Below are 25967 nucleotides of genomic sequence, written 5' to 3'. Positions count from 1 at the left end.
TCACTAAAAATTAATTATCTCTTCATACAGAATTCAAATAATGTTCTCGTTTGTTTATCTTAAAAATATACTCATTAAGGATTCTACACATATAAATTTAAGCCCATAATTGTTTTTCTTCAAATTTTTATGATTTTTCAAAGTCAGAACAGGGGAACCCGAATTCATTCTGATCTTGTCTCACAAAATTCATTATATCTAAAAATTTACAAATCCATTGCTTACACTATTTCTTTTATGAGAAACTAGACTCAATAAACTTTGATGCCATATTTTTTTCATCTTCTAATTCGATTTATACAATTTATGGTGATTTTTCAAAGTTAGTCTACTGCTGCTGTCCAAACTGTTTTTGTGCAAGCTGTTTGTTACCATTTTCCCCTAAGCTTTTAATAAATGATAATTTCGTCCCTACTCAATTAGCCTCTCAATTGAGCTGATTTTTCTCAATCAACATTTTATTCTATCACCTTAAACTAGTTTACAACCTTTAGGAATCAGAATTTCAGCAATAGACTTTAATTCCAAGCATTTTCACAATTAGGTCCTAAAAATCAATTTCTATTGAAATTACCTAATAAAATCATCTCATAAGAAAATTAAAGCTTTAATTTCATTCTATTTCATCATAAACTTACAGCACTCAACCATGGTGACTTTCAATTTCATCCATGAAATCAAAAACTAATGAATTTAATAGTAGGACCTAGTTGTAAAAGTCTTAGAAACACAAAAATTACAAGAAAAAGGCAAGGATTAACTCACTTGGTGCAAAAATTATGAAATACAAACTTAGAGAACCCTCCTATGGCGTTTTTAGCTGCTGGAATTGAAGAAAAATCTAGATATTTCCTATTTAGTCCTACTTTTATTTAGTTAATTTTGTAATATTCCAATTTTACCCTTAATTTATCAATTTTTCTGCTGATTTCATACCCATTGCCGTCCAGCCCAAATAACTTTTGGGTCTAATTGCCTTTTAAATCCTTTCTCATTAGACTTTTAAGCTATTTAATCATTCTAGCAACTTTTACACCTATTACAATTTAGTCCTTTTCATTTAATTGACTACCCAAACATTAAAATTTCCTAACGAAATTTTAATATCACATTAATAACATTTCATAAATATTTATAAAATTATTTTTGACTCGGTTTTACGAGATAGAGGTCTCGATACCTTGTTTTTACCCAATTTCTTCAATAATTTCTTTTTCTATCTAATCACTAAATCGGTAAAATTTTTGTATCAATATTTTCATACGATTTTCCTATCATATCAATTTTCATGCAAAAATATTGAAATAAATTTCTCTTTAAATCGGATTTGTGGTTACGAAACCACTGTTCCGATAATTTTAAATTTAGGCCATTACAGCTTTCACTCTATTTTTAAAAATGAATAAGGAGGGTGATGCTTTAAATTTTTGAGTGTTTTAAAAGTTTTTTTTGCTTTAAATTTTTGGGTGTTCTAAAATTTTTTTTAAGGTTAAAATAAAAGGAAACAAATAAGTTTCAATGGGTAAGGAAACAAAATAGCATTGGGGAATGGAATTAGTGCACCTTTTGGCCTGGATCCACGCGCATTGTACCTTTCAATGAGTAATTTGCGCAATCAGGCCCCTCTTTTACGTTAGTCTTCAATCGGGCCATGTTAAGTTTCTTAAATTATTTAAATTTATCCCTGTAACCTGCGCGCTATTTCAATTTGGCCCTCCCCTTTTAGTGCAGTATTTTAAAATTTGGGGCATTTTCAATTCTAGACCTCGAACATTTATACGCATTTAATTTTAGCCCAAAATTGTGTTTTAATAATTTATTTTACTTATAAATTGTCCCTTGGATTTCTGTTTTTTCCTCTCAATTAAATTTTAGTTTTTTTAGAATAATCATGCTTCAACATATTATCTTGATTTCATACTTTTGTGATTATTTTTTTTTCCATGTGCGTACTTGTTTATATGAAATACCTTTATATATTATTATTACTACTATATGTATTATTTATATTAAGTCGTTCTGTGTATATATTACTTTGTATATTATTTACTTTTAATCTTCTACATATTATTTTTTTGGAATTTCATTTATGCTACATATTTTTTCTTCCTTATTTTTTATTTTGATATAATTCAAGCTTTCATTCAAATTATTTACTTTATAATATTTATTTTAAAATTCATTTGTAGATTACTATTTGATATATTATTTTCCCCCTATTTATTTTTTTTTAAATTCTTATATTTATTACCCTTTAAAATTTTCTTATAGTTTATGTAGTTATATTTCCAAATTTTCTTTTTCCTATTATTTATTTTATTTTAGAAAAACTTGTTATTTGGGTGATTTATTTGAAACTTCTTTTAAAATTGGTTTCTTATGCATTGACCCTTGGATATAAATGGTGGTATTTTTATAATATATGATGTCTGTTATTGCATGTATTCTAAGTTGTTCTTTTGCATTTCCTTATTATCTTAGATTATTCATGAGATGTTATTGCCACGTGTTTTATTCCTTATGTTATCAAGTTTTTTTATAAAAATACATTTCATTTATTTATTACATTTCATTTGAAATTTTAAGCGAGGCAATGTTCAAGATTTAAAGAATTGAAGAATCGTGCCCTAACGTACTGGGTTTCGCTTTCTTTGTTTGTCTTGAATATTCGAATATCCTCTTACCAGTTCACTCTCAAAAAATTTTCAAAATAAAGGCAATGTTCAGAATTTAAAGAATTCGAAGAATCGTGCCTTAACGTATTGGGTTTCGCTTTCTTTGTTTATCTTGAATATTCGAATATTCTCTTAAGGCTAAAACGCACGTTTTAAAGGCAAGCTCACAATTGAGGGTCAAAAATGTTGTGTCCTAACGTACTGGATGTAATGTTTTACCTTGAGGTAAGATGGTCTTTAATACACATTTCACTTACCTAAATGTTTTAAAATCCAATAAAAGGAGGATCGCGTTTTGAACTCTGTCTAAATCTTTAATTTTCAACGTTAAGACACTAAATAATCAATCAAGTACCAATTTTGGGCGTGTCGAGGGTGCTAATCCTTCCTCGTAAGTAACTGACTCCCGAACCGGTTTTCTATTTTCACAGACCAAAATCGTCGTTTTGAAAAATTTATTTATTTATTAAAAACGACCGTATTTTGAGGTGATCCAATCACACCCTATTAAAAACGATTGGTGGCGACTCCCAACTTTTCGTTTTCAAAAGTCGATTTCCCGTTTTCAAAAAAATGGTTTCGACAATACATATATATTATTTATCTTAAATTTCTTATATGTTATTTAGTTATATCGTTTTATATGATAACTGTGTTAAATTCTTTTTATTATTTATTATAAATATTTCTACTACTATTAATTTTAAAATTTCATATGTTATTTATATCAAACTTTTGTACATATCTTCTATATGTTAATTATTCTAAATTATTATTTTTTACGATATTATTTGTTCTAAACTTTTATATGCGTTTTAAATCATTTTTAATTATTATTTTAAGTTATTCTATTTATATTATTTTGTTATCTTGTATATTAATGATTTTAAATTGATTGATATCATTTACTTTAAATTATTTTCCATAGTGTCTATTTCAAGCTTGTTTTTTTCTACAAATTATTCGTCTAGAATCGTCTTATTGCTTATTTTTGATTGTTCGTTTTATTCATTACATTTCACTTTATTTATTAATATTTAAGTAATGTATTTTGAGTGATTATTGTCATTGTGTGTGCTATAATTCGTTCACTTATTTTCATACTATTGTCACTCATTTGTATAGTGTTTTATCCATATATATTGTTCCATGTTTGTAATTTCGCCTTTTATTCGTAATTGTCGCATTGTAATTTTTAATTTATTGATCCGAAATTCATGATTCTATTTCATTCCAAGTCAAATTAATGTATTTTGGGTTGACTTTATAAAACAAAAGTGATGTTTGATGTTTAGAAATTCGAGGAATCGTGCCCTATCGTGCTGGGTTGCAATTTCTCGTTTGTTCAAAATGATCGAATATTCCTTTGGAATTTCACACAGGTTTTAAAAATTCATTAAAACGAAGGTAACGTTCGAAGTTTAGAAATTCAGGAAATCGTGCCCTATCGTGCTGGGTTGCAATTTCCCGTTTGTTCAAATAATCGAATATTCCTTTAGAATTTCACTCATGTTTTCTAAATTCTAAAACACGGCAATGTTCAACGTTTGGGAATCCGAGAAAACATGCCCTACGTACTGGGTTTCGATTTACCGTTTGACCAAACAACCGAATATCCTTTTAAAAAATTTCAATGCATGAGTTTTGAAAATCATGAGATGATTTTGGGTATCGAAGGTTTGAAATGTCGTGTCCTACGTGTTGGATGAGATATTTTACTTCTTCGAAAAAAAGAGAACCTTGATATCCACTTCAAGTTATCCAAACATTCATAAAAAGGGATCGTATCTCAAAATTTATTTTAAATCTTTTCAATTTTCGACATTAAGACATTAATTAAATTTCGAACGTAACCAAAATGTTTTATTAAAATGAGATATTTTGCTAATCCTTCCTCGCACGTAACCGACTCCCAAACCCGTTTTCTCAAATTTCGTAGACCAAAATCATTTTTTTAGTAAACCAAAATGTTTTATTAAAATGACCAAACTTCTTGGTGATCCGATCACACCTAAACAAAAAAGATTGGTGGCGACTCCCAATTTTCGTTTTCTTTTCAAAATATAAAGTCGATCCTCGTTTTTTTCAAAAAAATAGTTTCGACAAGTTTTTTTTTTATCAATTCTAGTGTAAGTCTTTCGGGAGTTTAAAATTTTCTAGAAACAATCATGGATTAAAAAATTATGATTTATTATTCTATACATTGGACTAAAATAACTACACAAACGAATCGAAAATAATTCCATTTTTATTTAATACGTAATAAAATATTTTGGAAATAATTTTAAAAATAAGAAAGGAATTTAAAAAAGGGCTTTTTACAAAAAAAAATAGAAATTATAAAGTCTGTAATTGAAATATGGAAAATTAGTGAAAACTTTGTCTATAATAATTTTTATTAAATGTGATATTTAATAGATAATTCATTAAACCTAAACCTAAAGAATACTATTTACTAATTAAAAAAACCTAAAAATAATTATCATGTTATAAACAATATACTATGAACTAATTAAAAAAAGAAAAAAAGCCTAAAAATTATCTTCTTGTTGTAAACAAGATATACTTGGATGGACCCTTCCGTTTCTCAAGCCACGAGCATTAAGACAATACGATGACGTTTTGTCTTTATGCTTCTCGTATATCAAGTTAATGTCTTTCATTGTGATATTTTTGCAAGGAATGGACTCACTGCATGAAAGCTGCACTGCTATTTTTTTATGTGATGTCCCGTTGATATTTTCATAAGCTATATTGCTAATCTCCACAGCTGATGTCTGCAATATATATATATAGTAATTAAAATTAAGAATGCTACATTGTTTCAAATATAAAAATGAAATCTAATAATTAATCGCTTACTTGGTTCTTGCATTGTTTATGAGGGCAATAATACTGATCGATAATAATAGGTCGAGTCGAAGAATGGGAAGTTATATCTTCAAATTTAATGTTCCTCGCATGACCGTGTCCTCCCTAAGCACACAACAACGACAATAATTTATAAGTTACGTAACAGTTTTATTAATATAATTAAAAAAAAAATGAATTAGAGTAGTGATATATACCTGCCAAGTTTTGATTCTAACTCCATTAGTTGTTCCATGGAATGTAACATTTCTTACATGAACAAATTCAACATCCTCAGTTTTTCCCATAATTCCAAGGCTCCCAATGCTTCACATGACAATCAAATATTAACAGATAGAGACTTAACTTCATGAAGCAAGAAGACAGATCATTGCAATAAAGTATGAAAACAAATTAAAAAAAGAAAAAGTACGTACCTTATTCCATGACCTGGACCGCATTTGATGTTACTAATGTTAATGTATTTAGATTCATTGCCAATTGATATGCAATCATCACCTGAATTAATAATCAAATATGTATAGGATATTAGAATGTACATAAAGATGTATGTATAATGAAATAAAACAAGCAAACAAACAAACAAACCGGTTTGAATGGTTGAATTATCTATAGAGACATTGGTGGAACGTTGGATGTGAATTCCGTCAGTGTTGGGACTGTGTCCCGGAGCTCTGATTGTAAGTTCAGTGGCATGAATCAAAGTAGAGCTTTCGAATGCAATGTGCATTTGTGGACTGTCTTCAAAGGTTAAACCTTTGATATCTACATTCTTGGAGTGTCCTATCATAAAACCCTAAAACAAAAGCCACATAATTCTCATACAATTACAGTATACACAATTTATGTCAATGTTTTTCTGCCATACCAAAAAACTTAGTATCTTCATAAATGCAAAAACATGAAATTCGAACACATACCGTTGGTTTCCGATGTTGACAGGACTGTTTCAAAGAGCAATGAACATGTATACATCAGTAAAACCCAACAAGAAAGTTTAACCAGAAAATATTATATACATAGGTAGAAATCTTATGGGCTTATAATAGAATATAAACAATTACCTTTTCGTTATCTTTGCAAGAAAGTTTCCACCATTTATCTCCCTGGCCATTGATGGTACCAGATCCTTGAATGTGCAGACCATCGAAATTTTCAAAGCCAATCCAATGGTTACAATTTGTTTCACAGTCCCATGCAGAAGGTTTGGTTGGGGCTATGATTCTCCCATCAATCTGCACCCCAATTTATATGCAAAGTTTTCACAAAACAAATGTAAAGGAAGCAGTTTCTAACTAACACAAAAGACATAGGCCTCGTATTATGTATCCTTGGTTTTATACACTGCTAGCACTATCACTAAATATATATGTAAATAAATTTACAATCGAAATTAGAGAAAGAAATACCTGCAACGTAATGTTATTAGAGTTGCAATGTTTGCCATTGAAAGTTAAAGGTTGCAGCAGATACGTCTTCCCTTGAGGTACAAGAAAGGTTGGTGATGGAGCTGAAGTATCACAAGCAGCATCCCAGGCATGCTTAAACATCTAAAATACATACACACCATTAGACCAAGCATATATTATCAGTAGGCATGCAACATCAATCCTAAACAATGTCTTGTTAAAATTAGCAGCACAGAGAGCAGAGAGAATGAAAAGAAAACCTTAGAATCATCTTTCTGTCCATCTCCAATAGCTCCAAAGTTAATCACATTAAATGTATTGTCGATATTTATGTTGGTGTTCTTCAACTGACGAGAAGAGCCAGTGAATACAATGCATTGGATCAAAAGAAGTAACAACAAGATTTTAGAAGTTGCCATAGTACTGATTTGATGCGTATATGGAAGAGAAGATACATACGTATAGAGGGTATGTATTGATATAGTACATTGTTTTCATAATTCAACAATGAAAAGGAGTTGTTAAGAGTTAGAATACTTATGATAGAATTAGTCCTTTTCATACTGCAACTATACAACTACATATAAATATGAATTTTTATTATTGAAGTAATTAAAAGTGAAATAAAAGAGTAAAAGAAAGAAGTTCAGTAGAAGTAGGAATCATGAGTTAAATCCATCCATCCATGTAAAGATAAAACTCCATAGCAGTTTCATTATGCCACCATTTAAGCTAAATTCCGGAACTCCCCCTCACATAAACAGCTAATTCAATCCTATCAACCCTAATCACTAATGATAAAATCCCCCCAAGCATTGATAAAACCACCAGTAAAAAGATATCAAAAACAATTTCGCAAAGATAATAAAGAAGCACGCACCAGGCCGTGGCTGTATTTCCAGAAGTGGAGTCCTCGTCCTTGTCATTCCCGTTCGCTTCATATCAGTACCTTCCGTGCCTCACAAACATCACAATAATAAAACCCATCATCTGAAACCAATCCAAATTCGAAAATGAATGCAGTAAACTAGAGATAGGTATTGTGATGTTTGTGAAGAAAAAATGATAGCTATATGAATATGATTTTTCTTGTTCAATCTTGTTTGATTCAACTCCACCACCCTCAGCCTCTCCTTTTGCATTTTCTTCGATGACCCTTCGCTCTTTACTTTCTCCTGCCCTAGTTTTCCCTCTAATGAATTTATCATTTCAGCCCCATTATCACTTCCGCCTACCTCCGTATCAGACCCTTTTGTCTCCTTCACCAAAGCCCAGATCCATCCGATTCTGTATTATTCTCCAAAGTAATAAAGATTACGGGCAAACTACCCTAATGGTCACTTCTGTTTAACGGTTGACGCTAAGTTAAATTATCACATTCAAACAATTACGCTAAGTTAACCTCCTTTATTTTCCTTACTTCTTTATTTCTTTTAACATAAGTCGAATGGGCAGTAACAAAAAAAAATCTATAATCAAAATCTATAAACGCATAACATGGGATAATTATCAAAATCGTCCACCATCACCTATCATCTCTATTTTATCCACTAACACTTTCACCACTATCATGTTCTCCTTTTGAAAACATCTCGAAGAATCCTCAACTTTTAGACTACTCATGATCTATTCTCCGTCACCGACTATTAGCTTCATCGTCACCGGTCATTGTCTAATCTTTGGCTCTCCGTCACCAGTATTCTTCCACGAACTTATTCTCCTCGGTCCTCATTGCTCAAAAATTTACAGGAAAGTTCATTTTTTCCTGGAAGTGTTTAATTCCTGGAAGATCTCTATCAATTTTATTTTATTCTTTATTCATAGGCATAGCTTGGCAAAGCCATATCTATCAATTTAATGAACAAGAAAGATGTTTGTTGAGAAAAGCAAGTAAAACCGGAACTTGACAGGTTGTAATTTTAAAGTTGTTCAAGGCATATATATGATAGTGAATGACAATTTGAATATGAATGTAAGTAGCAAACTCAAGAGTCGAAGACCAAACCAGCAAAGGTGAGGTGAAATATCCACTTATTATCTCCATCAGGACCCAACAATGGAATGCAAAGAAAAGGTGTACTCTGTTATGGCAAGCACAGAGTTTGTAACAGCAAAATTCCATTAATTGGGTAGCTGATAAAGCGTCGGTGATCGTCATAAACAGTTGATTTAGCACAGGTGTGTTTCATAGGAATTCTGCTACGTGATTCCATCTGTATCTAATTTCACTTTAAAATTTCATCACCAGTGCAAATGGGGAATAGAAACATGTTTTAAAAGCTGTAGGAAACAAAAGTTGGAGATGCGGGGTATCGATCCCCGTACCTCTCGCATGCTAAGCGAGCGCTCTACCATCTGAGCTACATCCCCTTTGCTGGTTCTGTTTTCACTTTTATACTACATTACTTAAAAAAGAAATTACCTCAAGTTTTATCCTTTTTAGCCCAGAAATCGCTTTCCTCCCTTCAAATTCTTAACTTTCCTTAATTTGTTACATTATATTACACTAGTATGGTTTTTAGGGTTTATCGGAGGTTCGCGTTGAGTTAACTATTAAGAAGTTTTTGTACTCTTTGTATTTTAAATTTTAATCTTTATATATTTCTTTTCAAGAGTTTATCTTTTTACTTTTTGAATTTAAAATTTACGTCCCTTTGTTAATATCTTATAATTTTTTCGTTAAATTTTCTGGTGTGATATTTTTAAATTAAATAAAATTACTCATTTAATATCTATGTTACAAAAATATGACACTATAATAGACCTAAATTTAATTAATAGAGAATTTTAACGGTGCTAGAATTTCTTAAAAACTCATATAAACATTTTACTCAAAATAAAGTATTTAGAGTAACTAATGACATTATAAGAATTGAGGTAGCAAATTATGTCAAAATTAAAGCATAGAGATAAAATTTTAAATTTGAGCGAAATATAAAGATCAAAATTGAATTTAACCTTTCTTATATAATCTCACAAAAGTAGAGAGATTAAAATTGAAATTTAACCATCATCTTCTCCTGTAAAAAAAAAAAAAAAAAAGAGACAAAAGAAAAAGGACAATTGTCATGTAAGGAAGGCACAAAAAATTCATTTTTAAGAAATTTATATAAAGTAGTATAGATTCTAGGGTAAACTAGACAAATAGTCACTCAACTTTCAAAAATATTTATTTTAAGCACAAAAAAAGTTGACAAAATGGGCACGCGTATTATGAAATTTGTTCATTTTGATCGCTCCTATTAAAATTGCAAACGAAAATCTTACCTGCCATTCCAGTTATTTTTTGTTATTTTCTAGCTGGATAGCAATATCCACCTCATGCATTCAAATAACTTACTCCTTAAAGTGTATAAAGGTAAAAGAAAAAAAAATGAAGAAAATGTTAATTCCAGCGATTTTTATTTCAATTTTTCACTCATTTATCATCCCAGCAAACTCTTTATGCTGCCATAATTGATCCATGGTCTTGCACAATATACACCTCTCATGTTTAATGTCCTGACAAACTCTATTAGTTGCCATAGTCTAACTGTAACACCATGTTCGATGTAGTCTTAGTTGATGTTTTGCGTAGGAGGATAGTTGGTTAAGTTTAAGCCTAGCTAAGGCCGATTTTCACCTTATTTGCCAAGTATTGTATTTGTGTTGATTTTCACGCCATGATTAATGGAATGTTTGGTTAATCAAGTAAGTCTGTGATGCTTTGGCTGAAGGATTTGTCTTTTGGCGTAGTAGGTTATGGGTTTTTATGTCTTGGCGTGGTCATTGGGAGAACTCACCAATCGACAAACTCTCTTGGTAAGTTTTGTGTGACAGATCCTTCTACTAGTATCTTCCAATAGTGGATTGTAGGATTGTGCACCCTACTGTTTTCTGTTTGAACATGTGTGTTTACTGTTCAGTTTTAGTTAAGTTTTGTTAAGATCTAGTTAGAAATTAACTAAAGTGTAATAGACTTTAATGTAAGAAATACCTGGAAATAATTATGTTAGCCATATTAAGGTGGTGAGTTAGCTTTGTATGTTAGCCACATGTAAGTTATTGTGAAAGCTGTGAGCTATAAATATCGTTGAGACTTTTGTAAAATGGGGTTCTTCTTTCCTTTCCTTTTGCTCTGATAACCTGTTTAAGAAAGAATTCTTCGTTGGAGAGGAACTAGCAAGTGTTTGAATATTAGAAAAAGGTTGTAGAGTATAGTGAAGGACTTGGTGAAACCAACTGCTTTGAAGTTTTTTCTGAGCATTCCAACCAGTGTTAGTTGTTTATGAATTTTCTCTAAATCTTTACATATTGTTAAGTTCTGGTTATCATAGTTGCAAGCTAAGAATTCAAATAAAACTATCCCTTGGAATGTGGTAAGCTTCTGTATGTAATCATCTACATGTGCATATATGTGACAAGAAACAGACACAACTTTCTTGAAGTACAAACTCGATATCTAGATGAGATGGGCCTCTGGAAAGGCATGTTAGTTGCTAACCAAAATGGAAGATATGATGAACCACTGGTAGGACATGCTAGCTGCTAACCAGATTAGCATGAGTGTTGGGTTTCTAGTAGGGCATGTTAGTTGCTAAATAGCCTGACGATATGGGTGTTGCCTCGGTAGGACATGTTAGTTGTTAACCATGGCAAAAAGTCCTGAACTCATGGGAACATGCAAGTGTTCGAAACAACAATGATTGTGATATTTAGTTTAATGTGTGAAAATGAGATCCGAAGCTAGTATAAGGAAGGTCGAGAAAAAGCTATGAAAATGTGAATTTCGGGAGTTTTTACATGTTATGTATGTCTGCAGTCAAGAAAAAAAAGTTGATTAGGTACGTTTGATATCTTTATATGTTAAGTGATAAATCTTCATCCGTTGATTGTGTCGAGTACGTAATGTATTCGCTAAGTTTTTTTGTTTGGCATGTAGAATCTGCCTTAATGAAAGTGAGTTCTGAAGGTATGTATAAATCAGTCTGATAAATTTTATGAGACGTAATGGTAAGTATTAGTAAATTTTGTGTTCCGTGGAAGGATTCGGTTTTGTTAAGGCTAATGATCTCTATGGATGTAAGGAAGAATGGTATTCGCCAGTATTAGAGTCCGTTTAGAAAAACTATTCGCCATGGATAGGTATTCGCCATGGATAGGTATCCGCCATTGGTATCAGAGTATATGCCCAAATGTCTCTGCGTGTGGAGTTTAATTTATTAGTTTATGTATATGTTTATGTACAATTGTAGTATTACCTACTCTTATAACTTGTCGGGAAAAGGTTGAGTATTTCTATTTTTGGAACTCATTAAGTTCTTTTGAACTTACTCCCTTTCTTTTCCTTTTTCCAAGAGGTGCTTCATCGTAAAGTTTGTTGAAGGGACTCTGCCAGAAAGAGCGGCTTCTGCTGTGAGCTTCTCTTGTATTTATTTTGTAACAAGTGTATGTTATTTTACGGTGACATATAGTTCTATTTTGTAACTAAAAATTTGTAATAGATTACTTCTTTACTAAAACGTAGTTTTTATAAGAATGTTACCCTTGAAGGATTGGTTAAAGCCTTAACGAATTATGGTTTATGAAATATTTTCTAATTGTATACGCCAAATTATTTTTAGACGTTATTTTACTGCCAGTGTTGAATTTAAAATTTTTGTAAAGGATAGAACTTACCGTGAGTTTTATATAAGTTTGTTGATTTTTATGACATTTCCAATGAAAGAATTTATGATTTATATTATGGTGTATATCTGTTTGATTACTCATGTTTTAAAATTTTTCTGAGTTAACTCCTCAATTCAATTTGTTATATGTGGAAAATTAATTAAGATCGGACAAAGCTTACATTTACTTTCTATGTAACGCCTTGGTCTGTTGTTGGTATTTGGGTGTTACATTTACTATTTTCATTCGGTTCAGTATCCCTGTGTTTATCGTCCTAGCAAGCTATCCACGATTCCATAGCATCTTTCAACAATGGACTTACACAATCTACCCTATGCTTACCGTCTCAGCGGACCATCCCGTAATTAGTGTCCTAACAGACTATCACGTGTTTAACATCCTATCGGACTATCCTGTTTTTATCATCCCGACGGACTATCAAAGGATGTCATAGTGTCTTTCAGCTATGGTCTTAGTCTTATTTACCATGATGCCATAGTGTCTTTTAGCCACAGTCTTACTCACCCTTATCATTATGCCATAGTGTCTTTCAACTATTGTTTTACTCATTTTTATCATGATATCGTAGCATCTTTCAGCTATGGTCTTACTTATTATCATCATTATGACATAGTATCTTTCAGCTATGGTCTTACTCACTCCTAGTGTATAGCCTCTAATCGGTCCCATGGTCTAGCTATGATCTCTATTCTTCCATTTCATTCCATCCATTCTTCTATTTCACCATCCTATACCTTGATGCTTGAACACTGCAGCGTTCCCTCCGTAAGGCCCAGAGCTTCACACGTCACAGGTGCACACAGCAACACCATATGGCGGTATCTAACAAATTTATCCTCTTTCTCATTCCTACCTTCATCTAACCCGTCAGTATTTTTCATTCATGTGATACTTCAACAATCATGTAGTGTATGCATTTCTTAAATGAACTACCTTGAAATTATAGTTAATTCATGCTTATTAAACTAACATGGCGGACACTTGTAGACCATGCAATCTTACTACATACTTAGCTTTTCAAAGGTTGAGTGCAAAAACTCACCTGATGCTTCTTCGCCTTGTCTGCTTAGCTCTTTTGGACGTCAGAGCTTCCATTCTCTTGGCAGCTAAGCAAGACAACCAATTCATGAGTTAAGCTCAGTAATCTCAGTTTAAAACTCAATTTTCTAGAAACATGCAGAATCCTTAAAATGGTTTTTGGAAGCCTTTATAACATTGGTTCTTAAATCTTACATACACTAAAGGACTTAGAACATTAGCAGCTTACTCGATCACTACTCCATGCAGAGTTTCCATGGCCATCTTTCCTTCGGAGTAACCAAGAAGGAAAATAAAGGAAATGAAATGAAACAGATTGGAGAATAAGTTTTCCAGGAAGTCACTAACCAGCTATTTATAGCCCTTCATATGCGGCTTTTCATCGTATAACAACCATTCATCCTTAATTATTTTGTCCCCTATTAAGGAACCATATGGTTCTAATTTTAACCAAACTAGATTTGAAGTTCAACTATGTTCAAAATAGCCTCTATATTTCTCAAATTTTCTAGTAAAGATCACCAGTTTATGGCCTCTTTTAATTTAACCCCTAAAGGTATGAAATTTTCAGATTTCAATGGAAACTGAGTGTGACAGCTCAAATCTCTCAAATGGGTTTCACCACTCAGATCTCTTAAATGGGTTGGCTGTTACAGTCATGCTGGTCGGTATTTGGCCATTTTCTGAATCATTTTCTATAGCCATGAGGTTTGAGGGTCTTGGTATTATAAAGGATTAAATGGTTTGTTGATGGGGGTTAGGAGTTGATGGTCACGAGCACTAGCTTTCCTGGCTTGGGGGAGTATTTAAGTAAGCTATCCCACTAATGCAATTCGATGCTTCCTGCGTCGAAGGTCAATCAGTCGTCCCTCAAAGCCCCTTCTCGAGACACTCTTTCTTAGTCCCTTTGCCTTCTCCTTTTCGATGCCATCTCTTATTTCCCCTTAGATGTCACTTCCTCTATCAAATCAAAGAGCGGCTATTCACCATCAGGAAAGACAGTAAGCCAAGGAAAGAGATTTATTTGCAAAATCTCATAAATTCTCAAAACATGCTCTCCTTTAACGTGAAAAAGAAACCCTCAGTGGAAATAAAATCGACAAAAACCTAAGTTGAACACATCAAACTCAAATAGAAAACAATTAATAAAAGCTCTTGTAAAACAAAGAAATGAAGCAAGAGATGAAAGACAGTGCAAGCAAAGGGAAATGTGATGCGTCGTTGAGAGCATAAAAAATATCCTATTCCCTGTAAAATAACAAAAAAGAAATAGTAAATGAGAAGTAGGATCGAATCCTTAGGGACTGGATTATGCGAATGCTTGTTTCTCAAAATCTTGTGCAGAATCGTGCCCAAGAAAACCTGTGTTCCTGGAAAAAATAAAAAAAAACAGAATTTAAGAATTGATTTTGGAAGCGAAAAATAAAATAAAAACAGAATTTAAAGTTTACTGAAATTATGATTACGAAAATAATAAAAATAATAAAGAGAGTTTTAAGAGAAAATAAATTCTTATGGGAAAGTTCCAGCCTCCGGTTGTCTCATTCCCCTTGGGCTCAATCCTTGGTTTTTGGATGATCCTTCTCGACCCAAGTAAGTTAGTTATAGTGGAAGGGGAAGCCTACGACCACCAGCTCCAAAGATTAGACTTACGATTTTTAGGGAACCTGACTCTAGCCAGTAATCTATGCTAGATCAACGCTTCTCAATGGCGAATCCTACACCATTTTGTCTCTTTGGCTCGCCAACCTCTAATGCAGTAAGTTAACGAATCGACTATGCAATCCTTCCAAAAGATACAAAGCGGCCACCTTTGCATATGCTGAAAAGCTTACTTCTTAAGGGCAATAGACGGAAGCGTCAGTCCGTAGTGCGGAGAAACGATGAATACTTGGCGAGAAGGCTAAGTACGGATTCTAGGCCTCAAGAACCCTTTTTGGGGAAATATTGACAACTTTTGGCTAGAAGGGTTTTAGTGGCTCATGATAATGGTGGAAAAGAAAATAAAATTATGGAAAAAGAAATTTTATTAAAAGAAAAAAATATGGAAAGAACAAAAGACTTTTAGGGGGAGAGTGTTTACAGAAAATATGAACCCCAAATAGAGTTACTTCACCCCCTATTTATAGTGCTAGGAAGATAGTCTAATTGAACTTAAATTCTAAAAAGATAAATACATTTAATTAAAGATAAATAAAGATAATTAAAATAAAATCCTAAAATTAAATAATCCTAATATTTATCTTAATATTAATTATCCTAATATAAATAAAATAAAATAAAATAGAGTCTTCCAAAATAAAATCTCTTCTATTTGCTTTTAAGTCCTTGTGCCTTCCATGTTCGCACTTTTGGCACCATATTTGTCCCACGTTGCATATTGGCTCATTTAATCTCCAAATTGACGCTTTTTTCCCTTGAATTTACTTTTCACCTCCAATTTAGTCCCTAAAAGATAAAAAGACATAAATAGCTCAAATTAGTAGGCTCAAGCTCAAAATAAACACATGATTAATATATAAAAACACGTCATTTTAGAGTATTATCAAATTCCCCCTTACTTAGCCCATGCTTGCCCTCAAGTATGGTTCCTATCGACTGTGAAAGCTAGATTCTGCCATAAAAGAAATACCACTCCGAAGTTTCATAAAAATTAGTTAAAAATGCATATGAAAAATAAAGAGACCTCTAAGCTTGCTTTAAGTAAAACAGAAAAAGTATTCCAATTAATTCACACAAAAATTAAGATCGACTTGAGTTATGCTATTTAGGTAAATTACCAAACCTACTAAGACACCTTAATTATTTCCTTCTTTAGTCCCCGAAGTGTAACTTTATCAGTACTTATTTTTTCTTTTTTCCTTTTTTGATTTTTTTAAATTTTATTATTATTTATTTACTTAGGAATATATTAAACATTTGGACGCGAAGAGAGATGACAACCCAAGCACCCCACCCCGGTTACTCATCCCAACATATTCCTAAAATTATTTATTTCCGGTTAGCGGAGTTTTACCCAACACGTCCCACAACCTTTTGACGCGAAGTAGAATGACAATCCAAGCGCCTTACCCCAGTTACTCAGTCAGTCACGATTTGAGCTATACTCATAACCTCGGCTAGCGGAGTTTTACTTGTCACGTCACACAACCTTTTGACGCGAAGTAGAATGACAACCCAAGCACCTTACCCCGGTTACTCAGTCAGTCACGATCTAAGCTGTACTCATAACAATGGAAAACATTTATTAAAAATTAAACGATTTTAAAATTCTTGAGAACTCGGGAAAGAAAAAAATTTAAGTGTCAAAAATAAGTTTTAATAATCACCTAATAGCCATGAACGTTAATTAAGCATGCAATCATTTTAAGTGTTCACTTTATATTAAACTTGATCAATTTTACGAAAAGCAAGATAGAATTAACCATATTAATCACAATTATTTTTAGCCTAATAAAAATAAAACAGTGGAGATGGCATCAATTATGGGAAAAATCATAACTTCCTTAGAAGGTAAGAATCATGCTTGTAGGTTAAACAGTAGGCAATTCCTGGTAAAATCTTGGGCATGAAAAGCGGCAGGATATTCTTAAAATAAATGGGCGAAACGAGCACAAAACAAAGAACAACAACAATATGACAAAAAAATAGCGGATAATAACAAGAATAACGAAAAATGCCTCCCCACTTAAAACACATAGTCCTCGATGTGAAAGTAAAAGGAAAACAAATAGGTGGAGAAAAAAAAGTTTAGAAAACTCCCTATATAGTTACCTTTGTTGGCATTACAGTAGAGAAGAAGATGGCGAAGCGGCAAGAGGTGGAGACGGGGTGGGTGACGTGTGCAATGGCAGTTTGGCTTCGGGTTCTCACCATAGTGGCTGAGAAATCGACGGTGGGTGGTGGAGGAGAAAGGAGTCGGCGGTTATGGAGAAATTTGGGGAAAAAAAGTAAGGTTTAGGGGTTTTATTTGCTGAAAAGAGGTGTTTGGCTGCAGGTTTTGGGGATTCTACGGCTAGAATAGGACTGCTTGGCAGCAGGGATATGGTATTTTAGGCTGGAATAGAACTGTTTGGTACCATGGATAAGGTTGTTTTGGTGCACACTTTCTGTCTTTTTTTTCTTCGTATTTTCGCTCCATTTCACCTAGATAGAAGAAGAGAAATTTATTAATATTTAACTAAAATAAAATAAAATAAAAAATAATAAATAAAAAAAGGAAAATAATAAATAAAAATAAAAATAAAAAGAAAGATTGGGTTGCCTCCCAACAAGCGCTTGTTTAACGTTGATAGCTCGACGCCTTGAACAGTTTTATGGTGGTTCTAACTGAATTTTCTCGACCGTGTGGGCCTAGAAATTCTTGTAAAATGGCTTCAGCCGTTGACCATTGACTGTGAACCGCTTTCTTGATTCTTCACTTTTTATTTCAACTGCGCCATGCGTAAATATTTCAGTCACAATAAAAGGTCCTTGCCACCGAGATCGAAGCTTACCTGGGAATAGCTTTAATACAGAGTTATAAAGCAAAACTCTTTGTCCTACTTAGAAATGCTTCTGAACTATATTTTTTTCATGAAACATCTTTGTTTTGTCCTTATAAATTCGAGCATTCTCATAAGCATCATTGCGAATTTCCTCCAATTCTTGAATGTCCAATTTCCTTGCCTTCCCCGTAGGCTCTAACTCCATGTTACATTGTCGAATAGCCCAATAAGCTTTATACTTTAACTCTACTGGTAGATGACACGCTTTTCCAAAAAAATTCGATACGGGGTCATGCCAATTGGTCCCTTATACGCCGTTCGATAGGCCCAAAGCGCGTCATTGAACCGAAAACTCCAATCCTTACGGTTGGGTTGACTCATTTTTTCCACAATTGACTTGATCTCCCTGTTTGAAACCTCTGCTAGGCCGTTTGTTTGGGGATGGTAGGCTGTTGCTATACGATGATGAACCCCATATTTTGATAATAGTGCCTCCATGACCTTGTTGCAAAAGTGGGTACCACGATCACTGATCAAAGCTCGAGGTGTTCCAAACCTAGAAAAAATAGTTCATTTTAGAAACTCCACAACAGTTGTAGCATTATCATTGCGAGTAGGCTTTGCTTCTATCCACTTAGAAACATAGTCTACCGCAAGAAGTATATATACGTTTCCAAACAAAGAAATAAAGGGGCCCATGAAATCAATGCCCCATACATCAAAAATCTTACATACATTAATCAGGGATAGGGGCATTTGATTTCGTCTAGTGACATTTATTGCAATACTTACAAAAGTTAAACGCGTCGCGAAAGATTGTAGGCCAATATAGCCCACACTCCAATACCTTGTGAGCTGTCCGCTTAGGGCCAAAGTGACGTCCACAAGCTTCTGTGTGACAAAAAGTAAGGATAGAGGTTACCTCAGTTTCTGGAACACATCGTCATATTATCTGATCTGAGCAATGTTTCCACAAGTATGGATCGTCCCATATATAATTCCGAGCTTCGGTCTAAGCTTGTTTTTTACAGATTGATCTAACTCAGTGGGCAACGATCCCGTGGTTAAGAGATTCACTATGTCTGTATACCACGGATAGTAAGCCTCAGTTGAGAATAAGCTTTTGTCGGGGAACTCATCCTTTATGGGATTATCATCAAACGAAATTTTTATCCTATTCAAGTGGTCGGCCACCAGGTTTTCACACCCTTTTTTGTCACGAATCTCGATGTCAAATTCTTGGAGTAGTAAAATCCACCTAATGAGCCTTGGCTTTGCTTCCTTCTTTGCGATCAAGTACCTAAGAGTTGGATGGTCAGAAAAAATAATCACCTTAGATCCCAGTAAATATGATCAAAATTTATCTAGAGCAAACACAATAGCTAAAAGTTCTTTTTCTGTGGTTGTGTAGTTGCTTTGTGCAGCATCTAGGGTCTTTGAGGTGTAACAGATGACATGAGGCTCTTTCGCTATCTTTTGTCCCAATACGGCTCCCACGCTGCATTCGCTTGCATCGCACATAATTTCAAAGGGATAGTTCCAGTCTGGTGCTTACACTATAGGGGCGGTTACCAACTTTTGCTTAAGTGTATCAAAAGCCTCCTTGCATTTTGGGTCAAACTCAAATTTCTTGTCTTTCTACAACAGCTCGCACAATGGTTCAGCTATTTTTGAGAAGTTTTTTATAAAACGCCTGTAAAATCCTGCATGGCCAAGAAAAGAACGTATCTCTCTAATAGTAGAGGGATATGACAGAGAATTTATAATGTCAATTTTGACCTTATCAACCTTAATTCCCTTGGATGAGACTATATGACCTAGAATCAAACCTTTGTCTACCATAAAATGACACTTTTCATAGTTCAAGACAAGATTAAATTCTATGCACCTGTTTAAAATTATCGTAAGGTTTTCAAGCCATTCAGTAAAACAGTTTCCATACACGGTAAAATCATCCATAAACACTTCAATAATTTTTTCTACATATTCGGAAAATATACTCATCATGCATCTCTGGAAGGTAGCTGGTGCGTTACAAAGTCCAAATGGCATCCTCCTGTATGCAAACGTGCCGAACGGGCATGTAAAAGTGGTTTTTTTCTGGTCTTCTGGCGCAACGAAGATCTGGAAGCAACCTGAATATCCATCAAGACAACAAAAGTGAGTTTTACCAGCTAAACGTTCAAGCATTTGATCTATAAAAGGAAGAGGGAAATGATCTTTTCTAGTATAAGCGTTCAACTTCCTATAATCGATGCAGACGCGCCACCCGTTCTGCACTCGGACCGGTACTAAGTCACCCTCAGCATTTTTCTTTACTGTCACGCCCGTTTTCTTGGGCACGACTTGTACCGAACTTACCCATCTACTGTTAGAAATAGGGAAGATGATGTCAGCATCCAGCAACTTAATTATTTCTTTTTTCACCACCTCCATCATATTCGGGTTTAAGCGTCTTTGTGCCTCTCTCCTTGGTTTTGTGTTCTCCTCCAAGTAAATCTTGTGGGTGCATGTCAAAGGGCTTATCCCCTTCAAGTCAGCAATGGTCCAGCTAATCGCCTCCTTATGACTCTTTAGTACCTGGATCAAACCTTCCTCCTCGGGTTTAGAGAGTTTATTTGAAATTATAATGGGTAATGTATTACCTTTTCCTAAAAATGCATACTTGAGATGCGTGGGAAGCGGTTTCAATTCTAAATCTGGAGCCTGTACAACAGAAGGTAGAAGTTTAGTTTCTGATGAGGACAATAATATCTTAACAAATTCTTAATCATCATATCTATATTCAGATTTGTCTTCATAAGTTGACTCAAAAGTCTCGTCTACTAATGAGTCAACCAGGTTGACACGGTTTACGCTCAAGATTTCGCTTGGATGGCTAATGGCATCGTAAACATTTAATTTCACGATCTCCCCATCAAACTCCATCGTAAGAGTGCTGCTTCGAACATCGATCTTGGTGCTAGCAGTACTAAGGAAGGGTCAGCCCAACAGGAGGTCCGAAAATCCAGCAGTGTTGTCCTCCTCCATCTTTATTACGTAGAAATCTGCAGGGAAAATAAGTTTATTAACTTTTACCAAGACGTTCTCGAGGACTACTTCGGGATGCACAACAGACTTGTCTGCCAATTGAATAATAACACCTGTCTTTGTCAAAAAACCCGCGTTAAGTGATTCATAAATAGAATAAGGCATCAAATTTATGGAGGCCCCTAAATCGCACATAGCCTTTTTAATTCCTAAATGGCCAATTTTGTATGGAATAGCGAATATACCCCTATCTTTGCATTTAACTGGCATTTTTTGCTGTAGCACTGCAGAAACATTCTCACAAACACTTACCTTTTCATTACCTGTTAGTTTTCGTTTGTTGGTGCAAAGCTCTTTAAGGAACTTGGCATACCGCAGAATCTGTCTGATGGCGTCTAACAGTGGTAAATTTATCTCGACATTCCTGAATGTTTCGAGGATCTCCTTGTCCTCCTTACTTTTTCGACACTGATTTAATCGTCCTGGGAATGGAGGTTGGATTTTAGGCAGTGGGGGTTTCGCTGGTACCTGTTCATTGTTTTCAGGTTTTTCCCGGGCACTTTTTTGGCCAAGATTTCTGCCAGGAATTGGTTCTAACACCTTTCCACTTCTTAGCGTTACTGCATTTGCATTTTGCCTCGGGTTTAGTTCTGTTTGCGATGGCGGCTTCCCTTGAGAGTTCATCTTCTCAATTGACGTGGTCAATTCTCTTATAGACGCTTCGGCTTTCTGTTGAAAATTAAGCATATCAGCTGCTAATTTATTGACCAAAGTTTCTAGAGAATTACCTGAATCTCGTGGCTGTTGTAGAACTCGATTCTGGTATGGTTGGTTATATCGTGGGTTGGCCCCATAACTTAAGTTAGGGTGATCCCTCCATCCTAGGTTGTAGGTATTTGCTAAGGGTCATATCGCTTTTGTGGTGGCCCAAGAAAATTTCCCTCAGTATCTAAATGGGCCATCGTATCATCACTCAAACTGGGACATGCATCAGTTATATGTTCAGGGGTAGCACATATTCCACATACTCGGGCTGGTTTGGCTTTTTCTGCAACAAGAGAGCTCATAATATTAGTAAGTCTATCAATTTTATCTTCTAAGGCTGAATTATTTAACTGGTGAACCCTTCTAGGGGGTTCAGGATTAGCTCAAAATTGCTGAAAATTCACCGCCATTGTAGAGATCAAGTCTCTTACTTGTTGGGGAGTCATGTTGACCAATGCTCCTCCACTAGCGGCGTCTACCATATTCATTTCCATGGGTTTTAAGCCTTCATAAAAGTACTGGAACAAAGACTGTTCCGTTATACCGTGTTGTGGGCAACTTGCACATAACTTCTTAAATCGCTCCCAATAGTCGTACAGAGTCTCTGCGTCTTTTTGCCTTATGCCCACGATTTCTCTTCTTAACTCAGTCGCTTGTGATGCAGGGAAAAACCTGTTAAGAAATAAGTGAGATAGATCAGCCCAAGTTGTAATGGATCTAGGAGGTAAATAAAATAACCATTCCCTAGCTGAATCTGCTAGGGAAAAAGGGAAAGCGCGCAATTTAATTTGATCCTCAGTTACCCCCTGAGGTTTCATACTCAAACAAACCATATGGAATTCTTTTAAATGCTTGTGGGGGTTTTCATTTTGTAACCCACGGAAAGTTGGCAGTAGCTGAATCAAGCCTGACTTTAATTCAAAATCAGTATCCATAGTAGGATACGCGATGCATAGTGGCGGTTGTTCTGTCGGCACTTGACGATTCTCAATTGTTTGAGCCATCCGTTGTCGCTACCGATTTGGGTTTCTTAACCAAGCGTCAAGGACCTCTTCAGGTGAATCGACTTCTTCTTCTTTACTTCCTAACGTTCGAGTAAGGTTTTCGTTAACCCTAGACTCTACTTCGTCGTCGATTCTAATTTCTGGCGGTGGATTGCTTTGAGTTCCAACCACCGCTGACTGTTTTTCCTTAGTTTTGTTTTCTTTCGATTAGCTTTCGCAGTCTTTTCGATTTCTGAGTCGAACGCAAGAGTGCCTGGAACAGATCTGGTCATAGAAAACAAAGAAAAACAACCGGCAACGGCGCCAAAATTTGATGCGTCGTTGAAAGCACAAAAAATATCCTATTCCTTATAAAATAACGAAAAAGAAATAGTAAAGGGGAAGTAGGGTCGAATCCTCAGGGACCGGATTATACGAATGCTTGTTTCTCGAAATCCTGGACAGAATCATGCCCAAGAAAACCTGCGTTCCTAGAAAAAAAAAAACAAAATTTAAAAATTGATTTTGGAAGCAAAAAATAAAATAAAAATAGAATTTAAAGTTTACTGAAATTATGATTACGAAAATAATAAAAATAATAAAGAGAGTTTTAAGAGAAAATAAATTCTTATGGGAAAGTTCCAGCCTCCGGTTGTCTCATTCCACCTTGGGCTCAATCCTTGGCTTTTGGATGATCCTTCTCGACTCAAGTAAGCAAGTTATAGTGGAAGAGGACGCCTATGACCACCAGCTCCAAAGATTAGACTTACGATTTTTAGGGAACCTGACTCTAGCCAGTAATCTATGCTAGATCAACGCTTCTCAATGGTGAATCCCACGCCATTTTGTCTCTTTGGCTCGCCAACCTCTGACGCAGTAAGTTAACGAACCGACTATGCAATCCCTCCAAAACATACAAAGCGGTGCCTTTACATATGCTGAAAAGCTTACTTAAGGGCCATGGACAAGCGTCGCCACCAGTCTGAGAAACGATGAATACTTGGCGAGAAGGCTAAATCTAATTCTAGGCCTCAAGAACCCTTTTGGGGAAATATTGACAACTTTTGGCTAGAAGGGTTTTAGTGGCTCATGATAATGGTCGAAAAGAAAATAAAATTATGGAAAAAAAAATTTATTAAAAGAAAAAAATATGGAAAGAACAAAAGATTTTTAGGGGGAGAGTGTTTACAAAAAAGATGAACCCCAAATAGAGTTACTTCACCCCCTATTTATAGTGCTAGGGAGATAGTCTAATTGAACTTAAATTCTAAAAAGATAAATACATTTAATTAAAGATAAATAAAGATAATTAAAATAAAATCCTAAATTAAATAATCCTAATATTTATCTTAATATTAATTATCCTAATATAAATAAAATAAAATAAAATAGAGTCTCCCAAATTAAAATCTCTTCTATTTGCTTTTAAGTCATTGTGCCTTCCATGTTCACACTTTTGGGACCATATTTGTCCCACGTTGCATATTGGCTCATTTAATCTCCAAATTGACGCTTTTTCCTTGAATTTACTTTTCGCCTCCAATTTAGTCTCTAAAAGATAAAAGATATAAATAGCTCAAATTAGTAGACTCAAGCTCAAAATAAACACATGATTAAATATATAAAAACACGTCATTTTAGAGAATTATCAAAATGGAACAAATTTATGGAGATATTTAGAAATATGAGAAATGATTTTTTCAAAAAATTAAATTTAAAAAAATAAATTATGATAATTAAAATTTCTTTTGATTTTTAATAATTTGTCATCATGACGTCATTAATGACATGTGTTGTTGTCTGGTACTACCATTTGTCCCAGACTTAACGTTGTTAGAAAAAAAAGTATCAAATTAGTGAACGAATAAAAATTCAAGTACCAATCTAAAACAAAAGAAAAACCTTAAATACCAATCTAAAAAAAATAGAGAAATTCAAATATCACTTTTATATTTAACCCATTCTTTTATCTATTATGGCTGATAAAAGAAAATTGATTTTTCCAAGCACAAGCTTGAACAGAAAATATTCCAATGGAAAACTAAATAATAACGCAAAATGGAGATGCGGGGTATCGATCCCCGTACCTCTCGCATGCTAAGCGAGCGCTCTACCATCTGAGCTACATCCCCACGTCTTCATGTCCGGATTTATTAGTTATAATGTATAAAATTAGCATGGAAACATGCAGCGCAGTATCAAGTTTACAACTTATTTGTCAAAGTATGGCCTGAACTTTCTGGGACTACCTAATCTTAATTTTTATATGCAAATCCATGAGCTTTGTTCAGAAATTTGTCAATTTATTTGTAATTTTATTTATAGTTATAATTTAAAGTTTTAAAAATATATATTTAAATTTGATTGGTATTAAAGATTTGTTATATAATTATAATAAAAATGCGAGATCCAACTTAAAATAGTTATTTATCCAATCCAAAAAATTCATGGTTATAGCCACAATCAATGCATTTGAGAGGTGGGGGACGTTACTAAAAATAGTTTGAATAGATAAATGTTGTCTTCAGTTAATTAAAAGGGCCAATGTAGGATGCATAGTATTTTTCTTCCATGTTCCATTAAGTTGAATAGATGTTTTTAGAGATACTTGTAGGCTAGGCATTTCCTTCTGCGATGAATTTAAACACACTGTTTATAAACATAGTTTGAAATGGAACTATTCTTCCTAAAGTAGCTTTGCTGAAACACTAAGCTTATTGCATACCATCTTAGACACTTCTTTCCCTTTTTCTTTTTCCTTGGTTTTTTCTTGTTTCTAATGCCAAATCTATTGAAATGGTCGGACTGATATGTCATTCTGCAAAGGACTGTGAGGCTTTCATTTGGAAGCCAAGTCACCCTAAATAGACTGTCAACTAAGGAACTAATTCATTTTTTAAGGCACCATTTGGACGAAGAAATAGTAAAGTGGTACATGAGCCTGCATTAAAATGCCTGTAAATCACAAGGTAATGCTATTGATTGATAAGTCATTCATTTGCACATAAAAGAGCCAAGACCAAGAGTAATATTTTCTGC

At 34.0% G+C, this 25967-nt stretch overlaps 1 protein-coding gene and 2 non-coding genes across 3 annotated transcripts; all 3 read right to left on the bottom strand.

The window, feature by feature from the left end:
• Window positions 1-5032: 5032 nt before the first annotated feature.
• Window positions 5033-13753, bottom strand: LOC128280407 (probable polygalacturonase At1g80170). Its single transcript, XM_053018560.1, has 12 exons — window positions 13668-13753; window positions 8077-8242; window positions 7905-7982; window positions 7216-7302; window positions 6956-7096; window positions 6611-6781; window positions 6467-6490; window positions 6135-6342; window positions 5963-6044; window positions 5744-5852; window positions 5538-5651; window positions 5033-5452 (listed from the first exon to the last, which is right to left on the bottom strand). The coding sequence occupies exons 1-12, from the start codon at window positions 13751-13753 to the stop codon at window positions 5207-5209; spliced, it is 1512 nt and encodes a 503-aa protein (XP_052874520.1). The 3' UTR covers window positions 5033-5206.
• Window positions 9253-9325, bottom strand: TRNAA-AGC (transfer RNA alanine (anticodon AGC)). Its single transcript has one exon. It is a non-coding gene; the product is annotated as a tRNA-Ala (tRNA).
• An 11234-nt stretch (window positions 13754-24987) lies between the features above and the next one.
• On the bottom strand, window positions 24988-25060 carry TRNAA-AGC (transfer RNA alanine (anticodon AGC)). Its single transcript has one exon. It is a non-coding gene; the product is annotated as a tRNA-Ala (tRNA).
• Between the last annotated feature and the right edge of the window lie 907 nt (window positions 25061-25967).

Source organism: Gossypium arboreum, chromosome 9 (assembly GCF_025698485.1).
Source record: "Gossypium arboreum isolate Shixiya-1 chromosome 9, ASM2569848v2, whole genome shotgun sequence".
Lineage (NCBI taxonomy): Eukaryota > Viridiplantae > Streptophyta > Magnoliopsida > Malvales > Malvaceae > Gossypium > Gossypium arboreum.
This window is presented reverse-complemented; position numbering and strand designations above follow the sequence as displayed.

What these genes read in the sequence shown, in the direction of transcription:
- LOC128280407 (XM_053018560.1), bottom strand. Translation starts at nt 13,753, where the DNA reads ATGAATTGGTTGTCTTGCTTAGCTGCCAAGAGAATGGAAGCTCTGACG. An exon ending in TGCAAAAGGAGAGGCTGAGG is followed by an intron (nt 7,983 to 8,076) that starts GTGGTGGAGTTG and finishes ACCTATCTCTAG; the next exon opens with TTTACTGCATTCATTTTCGA. An exon ending in GTCAACATCGGAAACCAACG is followed by an intron (nt 6,343 to 6,466) that starts GTATGTGTTCGA and finishes CTTTTGTTTTAG; the next exon opens with GGTTTTATGATAGGACACTC.